Source organism: Macrotis lagotis, chromosome 1, assembly GCF_037893015.1.
Source record: "Macrotis lagotis isolate mMagLag1 chromosome 1, bilby.v1.9.chrom.fasta, whole genome shotgun sequence".
Classification (NCBI taxonomy): domain Eukaryota; kingdom Metazoa; phylum Chordata; class Mammalia; order Peramelemorphia; family Peramelidae; genus Macrotis; species Macrotis lagotis.
Window position 1 is genome coordinate 817,546,701 of NC_133658.1, and position 11,152 is coordinate 817,557,852.

Below are 11,152 nucleotides of genomic sequence, written 5' to 3' on the forward strand. Positions count from 1 at the left end.
AGTGGCTTGCCCAGGGCCACACAGCTAGGTAAATTATTAAGTGTCTGAGGTCAGATTTGAACTCAGGTACTCCTGACTCCAAAGCCAGTGCTCTATCCACCCACCTAGCTGCCCCAAGCCCCTTTTCTTTAATTCTTTCCTCTGCGACGGAGGAAAAGAGCTGGCAAGAATCGTTCTCCATATAAAATCCCCTCCAAAAATGTGAATAAAGTTATTAATTTGACCCTCTATTCTTTTTTTAAGCCTAAGTCAAATGCAACGCCTTCAATATTCCTTCATATTTTCAACTTTTTATAAACTTCTATGTTCTTCTGTTGACCTTGTTTGAGTTCTCTCTTATTCTTTCTTAAAATATAGCGATATGGGAGGTGGCTAGGTGGCATGGGTGCGGCTAGGTGGTGCAGTGGATAGAGCACTGGCCCAGGAGTCAGGAGTACCTGAGTTCAAATCTGGCCTCAGACACTTAATAATTACCTAGCTATGTGTCCTTGGGCAAGCCATTTTCCTTGCAAAAAAACCTGAAAATAAAATAGTGATATGGACTAAGGGATCAGACTGGGTAATAATATAAAAGCCTTTAAAAATAGCAAAAGGATTAGAGTCTAGGAATTCAGTACTAAAGTAGTGTTAGCACATTCTATTAATTATTTTGTCATTCTTTAGTTGAATTGTTGATATTGTGTGTTTTTTAAATAACCTCTTATCATTAAATAATAGTTATGTTTGCTTTCCATCCAGCCATTTTCATTTTATACATCCTTAATCTCCTACCCCTTTTTTCCCTTTTCAATCTCATTTTTTTCTTAATATTGACTTGTATATTTCATAAAGCTCAGTTTGAGGATCCAACTGAATGTCCAGAGCCTTCTTGCAGATACCCCTGAAACACATTTTATGGGTCACCTTTTGGTCAACTTTGTTGAACTAATCTAAAATTCTAGGAAAAAAGAAGTGCTTAGAGCAAAAAGAAAATTCTTCGGTCTGCTAATTATATGCAAATGCTTAAGGTCCATGCCATGCTTATCTGAATGCACAGGGCTTTTGAAAATGGTTTTTATCCCCTTTCTTCCTCTAAGAAGTGATTTTGGGGCGGCTAGGTGGCATAGTGGATAAAGCACTGGACTTGGAGTCAGGAGTACCTGGGTTCAAATCCGGTCTCAGATACTTAATAATTACCTAGCTGTGTGGCCTTGGGCAAGTCACTTAACCCCATTTGCCTTGCAAAAACCTAAAAAAAAAACCCAAAAGAAGTGATTTTTCTGCTCATAAATGGTTTTGGTTAAGCAATAGAATACAAAATGAAATCATGACTTATTTCCAACAGAAAGTTGAATTCTACTCCTCAAAACACTCTGTACTCTGTACTTTGCCTTATTTTGCCCAAATCCAGACCTTTACCTTATTTCCTGGTCATTTCCATACTGTAGTATGTGCCATGTGGCTTCCCCTTCTTCCATTACCATTTTTTTGTTTTTGTTTTTGTTTTTTAGGATTTTGCAAGGCAAATGGGGTTAAGTAGCTTTCCCAAGGCCACACAGCTAGGTAATTATTAAGTATCTGAGCCTGAATTTGAACCCAGGTACTCCTGACTCCAGGGCCAGTGCTTTATCCACTGCGCCACCTAGTTGCCCCCCATTACCTTTTTATGTGTTATTTTATCTCATTAAAATGTAAATTTATTGACAGAATTTAGCAGAGTGCTTTCCCTCACTTCCTTCCATTTTCCATTAATTTTTAGATCTTTGCATAGCCTTATGCCCCCTTAAAAAGCCGAAAATCCATTATTTACTTTGGGCAGGTGACACGGTAGATAGAATGGAATCTTTTTTCAAATTTGGTCTCAGATGCTTACCTGCTGTGTGACACTGGTCAAGTCACTTAACTCTCTTTGCTTCAGTTTCCTCATCTATAAAATGAATTGGGGAAGGAAATGTCAAACCACTTCAGGATCTCTACCAAGAAAATCCCAGATTTATGACATCACTTAAAACCACTGAACAACAACAACAAAAATAATGATAAACTATGGATTTATCTGTGAAGACAGTCACTTGTTAGAATGTGCTTGTATTTACCCTCTGAGTTTATTGGAATTCTAAATTAGAATCTCCATTATTGCTAGGTTTTTTAAAAAAAAACTATGATTCACTTCATTAGAAAATTCTCGGTAAACCTCAGTTAAGATCTGACATTGATAGAAAAGTTGAGTTTCAAATGATAATGTCTTGATGCAACCTGAAGCACAAAGTAGAGTAGGCATTTAATAAATGCTTATTCCCTCCCCACTTCCTTCCATAATTCTGCCATTGTCTACCATTAGCTGGCTTGGCCTCAATTCTTCCCATTAGATGAAATACCTCTATTCTTCCCATTAGATGAAAAAAAATGAATTCAGATGAAGTATTATAAATAACTTACTCAATAGCAAGGTTCATAAAGCCTTCATTTTCTTACATTCTCACCATTTGTTTTCTAGGTTTGCTGTCATGAACAGAAAAGTCCTTGATGTATTTGGTACTGATGCATCTAAGTACTTCCAGGATTTCTCACCCCAGTTGGATCCAAGATATACTACTGTGATACCAGATCTACCCATGGAGCTTTCTTGAACATTATTCCTTACTATGACTAAATGTGATTATCATTTTAATTGGAAAAATTAATTGAGTTGGACAAAAAGAAGAGGGCCCATGTTCCACTTCAGTGTTATTTCAATGAGAAATGCTTTTTATTGATCATAAATACTGAAGCTTTTTAGGAAGGTGTTGCTTAATAATTAAGCTCCCTCCATAGCCAGAATATGTTTGTGGATCATTGTAGTATTTGACAGTATGGTAGTCTCGATTAAATTATGTCTATGAGTTATGGTAAATGATCTCAAGAAAAATGAAATGACATAATAATATGCTTAAAATAATACTTTAAAATATATCTTTAGTTCATTCCAATATATTTCTTGGTGAGCCTAAGAATAGTTCTACATTTGAGAGTTTATAAAGGATCATGAATACAAAAATTTGCTCTACTGTATTTTAGTTTAATTTTTCATTTGGCAACTGTGATGGTGAATGTTCCATATTTAAAATAAGTTAAAAAACTGCTACTTGGTCACTAAGTAATTTAAGGGAAAACAATGTCCATTTTGTTTCAGGGTTGCAGTGGTATCCTTTACCATCTGATTAAATATGGCAGTAACATCATCTTTAAAAGCTCTGTTGTTAACACTGATAACTTCACCCTTCCTGATGATAAAGTGGGCCATTTGGCAGTCTAGTTAACACATGATCCACATTCAAGGAAATCAGAGGTTGTCAAATGGAAATTATCATATCTAAGAAAACTGAAATGCAGTATTTAAATATTTAAGGAAGCATTGCAAGTGAACACTAAAGTTACTTTTGAAAGTACCAGCTTCCTGTAGATTAATTGCATTTATTTTAATAAGTTAATAAGGATTGTATTCTTCAGAGCTAGGTTTTAATGTCATTACTGTTCCAGAAGGGATCAAAATATTATGGAGCAGTCCTCTAAGAAAACCAGCTTAAGCAAATTCCTAAAGCCGTGTTTGTTCATGTTCAAGTGTGTCACACAAGCGGCGAGTTGTTTTAGATTGATAATGACAGCTACTGAAAACATAAAATGCCACTGGTTGTTACAAATCAGTTTCTTGAAAAATTTGCTTCAGATTTTGTCCTGCTTTTTTCCCATTGTTACCATGTTTTTCTGTGTTAGAATAAAGTAGTGACAAAATATAGCCACTGCTAATTATGAAAATTAGTTCAGAACAGCTGTGGCTGAAATATGATCACTCTTTAGAGCTTTTCAGGGAAAAGTACTTTTCTAAGCTAATAAAGCTTGGACACTTGTGATGTCTGCTGTGAATGGAACATATAATAAGAATGACTATATTTTTTTAATACAATTTAGTTGCTGAAAAGTTTGTTACCCATTGTAAATTAATTATGGAGTAGAACCTGTGTTGCAACTGGAATTGTAACCCTGCCTTTAAAATACTTAATCCCACATATTCAGTTTCATAAAGCCCGTAACTCCATCCTCTGTTATTATGGCAAACTGAGACCCAACAGAAATCAAGGCATTGATGGTACTATAATAGAGATCTACATTGGTTTCTTCTAAATACTTTTTTTGATTAACTCTAGATCTGACATGTGCCATCAGGACACACTTGTAAGAGATTGTGCCAGTTTCTGACTCCAAGTGTATTTAACTTAGTTTTAAAGTTTTTCCCTCATTGGAATCAACAAAATGACAGGCTCCATATTAGAAGTTTAAAAGTATTAAGCATTGCAATAACCAAAAAGCATTGCTTTCTTTCACTCAGAAACCTTGGTTATAATGCCTTTTTTGTCATGTAAAATTAAAATCCATTTGACGCATAAGTTATTATTTTCATTGATATAAAAAAGATCATTTGTGGAATGACTTAAGTCCTACTGTAATTTTCTTTCTGAGATTCTAGAGTAAAATATTTGCTGCTTATAAAGATTCAACTCTGTGATTTACTTTTATTAATAAAAACCGATAAATAGTGTGGGCAGAGTTTCTAAGTGTTTCCTGGAAGGAGGGAGAGAGAGAGAGGAAGAAAACCTGTGAATATTCAGAAAAATGCTGAGGAATATGAAAAATAAAGGTAGTTTGACCTTTTTCCTTCCTGTCCTTTTCTGAAAAAATGGCTGAAGGGATCCATTTGTTCAGTGTCATTTTCAGGGTTCCAAGGTAAAATCCCCTTGAGCAAAAGTCATCCTATTAAAAAAGGTTTCTGAAATTCTGGGAATAAGACATCTGATAATCTTCACAATTACATAGAATCCTTACAGATATTCTTTACATAGGAAATAAAAATAGGTAACTGACAAAAAAGATTGAGACCAAGGTGAAAGTAAGATTTGATTGTCCTCTAAGAGTAGGGATTGTTTCTTTTGGGTCTTTGTATTCCAGGCATGTATCTGATAAATGTTTCCTGAACTGATTTAATTTGAGCCTGTGGTGACTGAGATCTTGAAATCTCAGCATACTTTAGCCTTGGAATAGGGATATAATGACAGCAACCCTTCTCTAGCACTTCCATCTTCTGTGTAGCAGCTAGGTGGAGCATGGGATAGAGTAATGGGTTTGGAAGATTTAAATCTGGTCTCAGACACTAACTTTAGCTATGGGACATGGGGCAAGTCACTTCACCCACTTCATCTCAGTTCTTCATTTGTGAAAATGGCAAATCATGTCAGTATCTTTGCCAAGAATTCCAAATGGGGTCACAGAGAACTAGACCCAATTGAGATGACTCAACTACCACCTTTCCTCTAGCCCAATTCCTCTGCCTATTAAACATTTTAGGTGATGTGTCTCTAGTGCCTAGGCACCTTCTTCCAAACCTAGGAACATGAGAATTCATGGTCAGTACCATCTTTCTGTTACAAGCTATATAGCCTCATGTGGCCTTGTATTGGCTCACTTAGGTGGCTAAATGTAAAATGATGGGAGTCAGTTTGGTCTGTTTGGTGAAAGAAAAACAAGATTATGAAGTTATATTTCAACATATTTCAACCTGGTGAAGCATCAACGATTTCGAGGTCAGTCAGTCTTGTGCTGACAGTGATGATGAAGGGAAAAAGGCATATGTGGTTTAATACTGCCATGAAGATGAATGAATACTGTTAACATTTAATTTTGTGTGATATTAAATCTACAATTGAAACACTTGGCATGTTGAAAGAAGCTTATGAAGATGAACTCATTGCTAAGGCAAGAGTTTTGGATGTTACCTAAGGCTTTAAAGCTAAGGCCAAATTTGACCCTGAAGAAAAAGGATGAGAATATACCTTCCTTTTTCCCTTCCAGAGATGGAGGCATAGGGATGGGGAGTGCTTAAGCAATATAGTCTCATAATTGGTTGATGTGAACTGGTTTCCCCGCCCTTTGTAAATTCTCTCTTATAAAGGAAAGAGTTCTTAACCTTGAATCCATGAACTTGATATTTAAAATATTTTGATAACTACATCTTATTATAGTTAATTTTCTTTATAATCCTGTGCTTGTTATTTTAAGCATTCAAAATCATTCTTAGAAAGAATTTGGATTTTAACAGACTGCTAAAAGATTCATAATATTTAAAGCTTAAGAGACTTTTAAAAAAGATGACTTCTAAGGGTTGGAGGTTATATTGGGAAATGAAAACAACATACTCTCTGTATGAGCATGGTTCAAGTTGTTTAACTTCTTTTAGGTTCAGTTTATTCATTTGTAATATAAAGGTAATAACTGGCCTTGCAGGAGGGTTGTTAAAAAAAAGGTACTTTATAAACTACAAAGCACTAAGTGATTATTAAATGTTAATAGAACCCTGAATGCAGTTTTACGGAGTTTGAAAAATGTTTTGATGCAGGGCATCATCATTGCAATAAGTATATACATAGATATGCAAAATTGAGTTTTCTAATACATATATATATATATATAAATGTATAAATATATTTATAATATACGTATATATCCCAAATTGAGCTTTTTGAAGAGAACAATACATTTCCATAAATATATTTTAATATACCTGTTAATGTCTCATTTCCTTCTCATGTTAGGACTCTTGATTGACCTAATAATTGAAGGGCCTGGTGTGATAGAGGACCAACCACTTAAGCCCAAGGAATCAACCTTCCCTCCTCTGAAATTTGAAAAGTTCTGGGTCAAAACTAGATTAGAGGGATAGCTAGGTGGCACAGGGAATAGAGTACTGGCCTGGAGTCAGGAGGTACTGAGTTCAAATACAGCTGCAGACACTTAATAATTACCTACTGTGTGACCTTGGACAAGTCACTTAACCCCATTGCCTTGCAAAAAACCTAAAAAAAACTAGATTGGAGGCTTTTCTACTAAAGTATAGTCACTTTGAGAGAAGGACTCCTATCTTAGTAATCCATATGACATCCAATAAATACTAGAATAAATTAAAGCAATGTTGCCCAGAACATGCAGAAGAGAGCCAATTTTAGTGTTTAGAATGATGAAAGGGATGCTATATATGCAGTAAATGTTAAAAAAAAATTTTCTAATTAAAAGATTGATTTTTTTTCTTCTCTCAACCTACCAAGCAAACAAAAAAAAAAGAAGAAAAATCAGGTCCTTATAACAGGATGCTTAATTGAGCAAAGCAAATTCTCACATTGACTGTGATTTAAAAAAAATGCTCATTCATAACATCCTAAGGGCCTCTAGTCTTGAGGTAGTGTGCTTCATCATGCTGGCACTTGGTATTTATCAGAGTTTTGATGTCTCTCAAAGTTGCTTATTTTTATAATGTTATTGTTATGGTGTATATAAATTGTTCTTTTTTCTGTCTAAGCTGCAAATTTTAATCAGGACATGTTCACTGCTTCCATAACACTATCCATTTAATCCTCTTATGTCCTTTCTCCTTTTGCTTTCAATCTTAATACCAGAGTCTTTTCCAAGGAATCCTGTTATCTCATTATGTGACCAAAGTATTTGAGGTTCAGCTTCAGTATTTGAATTTCTTGTGAATAGCCTGAATTAATTTGTTTGGATTGATTTGATGTCATTGCCCAAGAGACTCAAAAATCTTTTCCAGAACCACAATTCAAAAGCACTCAGCTTTCCTTATAGTACAAATTCCACAGACATACGTTGTTACTGGAATAAACTATAGCTTTGACTTTACAGACCTTTGTCAGCAAGGTGATGTCTCTGCTTTTTAGTATGGTGTCCAGATTATCCATAACTTTCCTACCAATAAGCAAGCACTTTTATTTTCATGGCTACAGTCACTATTTGCAGTGATCTTTGAGGTCAAGACTATAAAATCTGATACTACTTCCATTTCTACTCTCTCTATTTACCAGGAAGTGATGGGACCATCACTAACCTAGATATTAGGTTTTTTTGATGTTCAAAAAACCAATTTTTACTCTCTCCTCTTTCACCCTCACCAAGAGGCTTCTTAATTACTCTTCACTTTCTGCCATCAGAGTTGTAGTTGATAGTTCTCCAGTACCATTAATTCTAGCTGTTGATTCTTCTAGCCTGGCATTTTGCATGATGATGTACTCTGCATATTAAGTTACATAAACAAGGTGACAATATACAGCCTTGTCATACTCCTTTTCTAATCTTAAACCAATCAGTTGTTCTATTTTTAGTTCTAACTGTTGTTTAATTCTAGCCTGTATGGCCTGCATACACGTTCTCCAGGAGACAAGTAAGATGATTTGATCCTCCCATCTCTGAGGACTTGCCACATTTTGTTGTTAGACTATCTAAAATAAAAGGGAAATCAATAAAAGCAGGAGTATTTGATGTGAAATTCATGGAAGAACCTATTTTAGTTGGGATTTGAAAGATTGAAACCTTTGAAATGGTTTGTCAAAATAGGAATGCTACCTGACATGTCACAACAACCCAGTGTGAGTGGTGTTACAGATGAACACCTGTATTTGTGTTTTACAGATGAAGAAATGGAGGCCCAAATAAGTGCCATAAGCTTTCCATGGTCACATACTTAAGTATCTGAGGTATGATCTGAATTTACCTGATTCTGTCTGTTATGATTACCTGGCATAGACTTTTGCAAATAGTAGATACTCAATAATGATATGGATGAATGAATGAAATTTATTGGTAATTTGTAGCTAGATATAAAAATTTCATAAGTTATGCTTTTTGTTTATTCCTTTTATAATGTAAACCTAAATAATATATAAAAGTTCCTTCCCATTTTTTGGAAGAGAAGACAACAGTAGAAAATGAGGGGGCGGCTAAGTGTCGTAGTGGATAGAGCACCGGCCCTGGAGTCAAGAGTACCTGAGTTCAAATCTGGCCTCAGACACTTAATAATTACCTAGCTGTGTGGCCTTGGGCAAGCCACTTAACCCCATTTGCCTTGCAAAAACCTAAAAAAAAATGAAGTGTACATTTTTCAGACATGACTAATATGTTGATATGTTTTGCTTAACTATGCATATTATAAAACCTTATGAGATTGAAGAAGCAGAGTAGTGATGGAGATGGGAAGGGGCAAAGAAAAAAATATTAGTAAGTTCAAAGGAGACACAAAAGGGGCAATTTTGTTGAGTTTAATATAGACAAAAATCGTAAATGTTCATAATCCCTTATATAACTATTTTTGCTTCCTTTTATGTTGGAATGTTTATGTTTATTGATGATACTATGTTCATCATAAAAACAAATTAATTTTCTTAAAAATCAAGTAAGAAAATTCAGCATATGTGGTATTCCCAAAGCAGTCTTTAGCATTTTAACAATGTCAGTATATTAGCTCTCTGGAGAACCTGTGGATAATGGGAAGTTCTTTTGCCTCTCCACCTCTTCCTCCCCCACCCTCCCATCAAATCTAAATTGCGGATGTAGTTGAACTTCCCTGCTCTGGTGGAGAGGCCCCTTTAGAATGCCTTTATGAAATAGCTGTGGAGCAAATACAGCCCCTGGCTTTTCCTACCAGGGCCTGGAAAACATTATAGCTTGTAAGATTTTCTAAGTGTTCCAGGAAATTGGCTCCCAATACCATCCCAGCAGCACTGGGAGCCAGGTTGGTTTAAGGTCTTGGAGAAATGATTTGTCATCCATTTCATTTGTTTGCATTTCCCTTAGAGATCTGCAAGCCTGGATTCTTCTCCACTTACACAACCGAAAAGTCGGGCCAAATCCAAACCAGAAGCAGGCAGGGGAGAACAAAAATTGCTTTTCCTTCTCACTCAGTTTCATGGGGTGAAAAACTATAGGCAGTTTGCCCAGATTTACAACCCCATATCTGATTTTCCAGAATGTTCTGCTAAACATGAGTGACTATATCTGTTACTGAGAGAGAACACCGTAATCACAGACAGAAGAAGTCTCAGAACCAGAACTATGAAAATTGGCCCCAGCAAATATTTTCCTTTACTGGGCCAGACATAGATGCATTAAAAGAAATAACACCATAATATAGGAAAAAATGCAGCATCTGAGAATCAGAGGTCAAAAGTCCCATTGAATGCCTAGTTATACACCCAAAGAGTTCTGTGTTTAATTCTAAGGATTTAGAGACTGGGATTGGAAAGGATTTTGATAAATTGGGGTGTGACATGAGAGGAACAGTGAGGATGGTAGGGTGTCTCCATATCATATGAGGAACAGTCAAAGGAACTAGGAGCTGTTTAAGTTAACCTTGGAGAAGGAAAGACTCAGGTAGAACAAGTTACTTGTCTTAAAATATCTGAAGAGATATGGGGGGGGGGGGGGGCAGAGCCAAAGGGGCAGAGTAGAAGAGGGAAGAATTAGATCTAATTCAGCCTAAATAGGCCCTGGTTAGAAAGTGCAGAAGCAAATAGATGCTGTCATAACATCTGATGCTGTCTGTTATGATTAATTATCTGGCAAAGGCCTCAGATGTTAGGCACCTTACTGGTGCCTTTAACCCACCATACAAATATGTATGACCACTTGCCTAGTAAGTTAGAGAATTTTCTTTTCAGATATGTATTGCCACTGAGGACATAGGATAGGGAACCTCCCCATATTCGTCTGGCATTGATTACCAAGGCAACTGCAGACTGGATTTGAAATTCAATAAATCTAGGTATTTTTTTAAGGGTGAATTCAATGTTTGACCAAATATAAATATCCAAATGACCCTTGGTACATGAATGGTCACTGAGGACTCTGAAATCATGTAACTTTATAGTTTTGCAAAGTGCTGTCACATTGTTTCATTTTAATTCCATGTCATCTCTTTTTTCTATTTGGTCTTACACTAATTTTTTTTGGCACACAAATATATATATATATATATATATATATATATATATATATATATATACACATATATGTCATATACATTTGATATAAATGATAAAATATATGACAAATTATTTTATCCATATAATTATGTAATATACATTAATTATGCATAATATAATGGTATGTATTTTTTAAAGTTTACTAGTGGTTTTTTAGACAAGTTTATTTTTTACAAATATTTATAATCTGTTTCTCCTACTCAACAATAAAACCCCTGAAAAACCTTATAAATATGTATAATGCAGGGGAAAGTATTTTTTATAACCATTTTACAGATGAGAAAACTGAAATGCCACTGAGACAAAATCCCAGATCTTCT

At 35.2% G+C, this 11,152-nt stretch overlaps 1 protein-coding gene across 5 annotated transcripts in view; it reads left to right on the forward strand.

The window, feature by feature from the left end:
* The window catches only part of TMEM135 (transmembrane protein 135), a 336,711-nt gene extending 326,495 nt beyond the window's left edge, over positions 1–10,216 (forward strand). For all 5 annotated transcript variants that reach the window (XM_074217071.1, XM_074217067.1, XM_074217068.1 and 2 more), the window contains one exon: positions 2,477–10,216. In XM_074217071.1, coding sequence (XP_074073172.1) covers positions 2,477–2,609 — 133 coding nt within the window. In that variant the 3' untranslated portion in view covers positions 2,610–10,216. The remainder of the gene's footprint in view (positions 1–2,476) is intronic.
* The last annotated feature ends 936 nt before the right edge of the window (positions 10,217–11,152 follow it).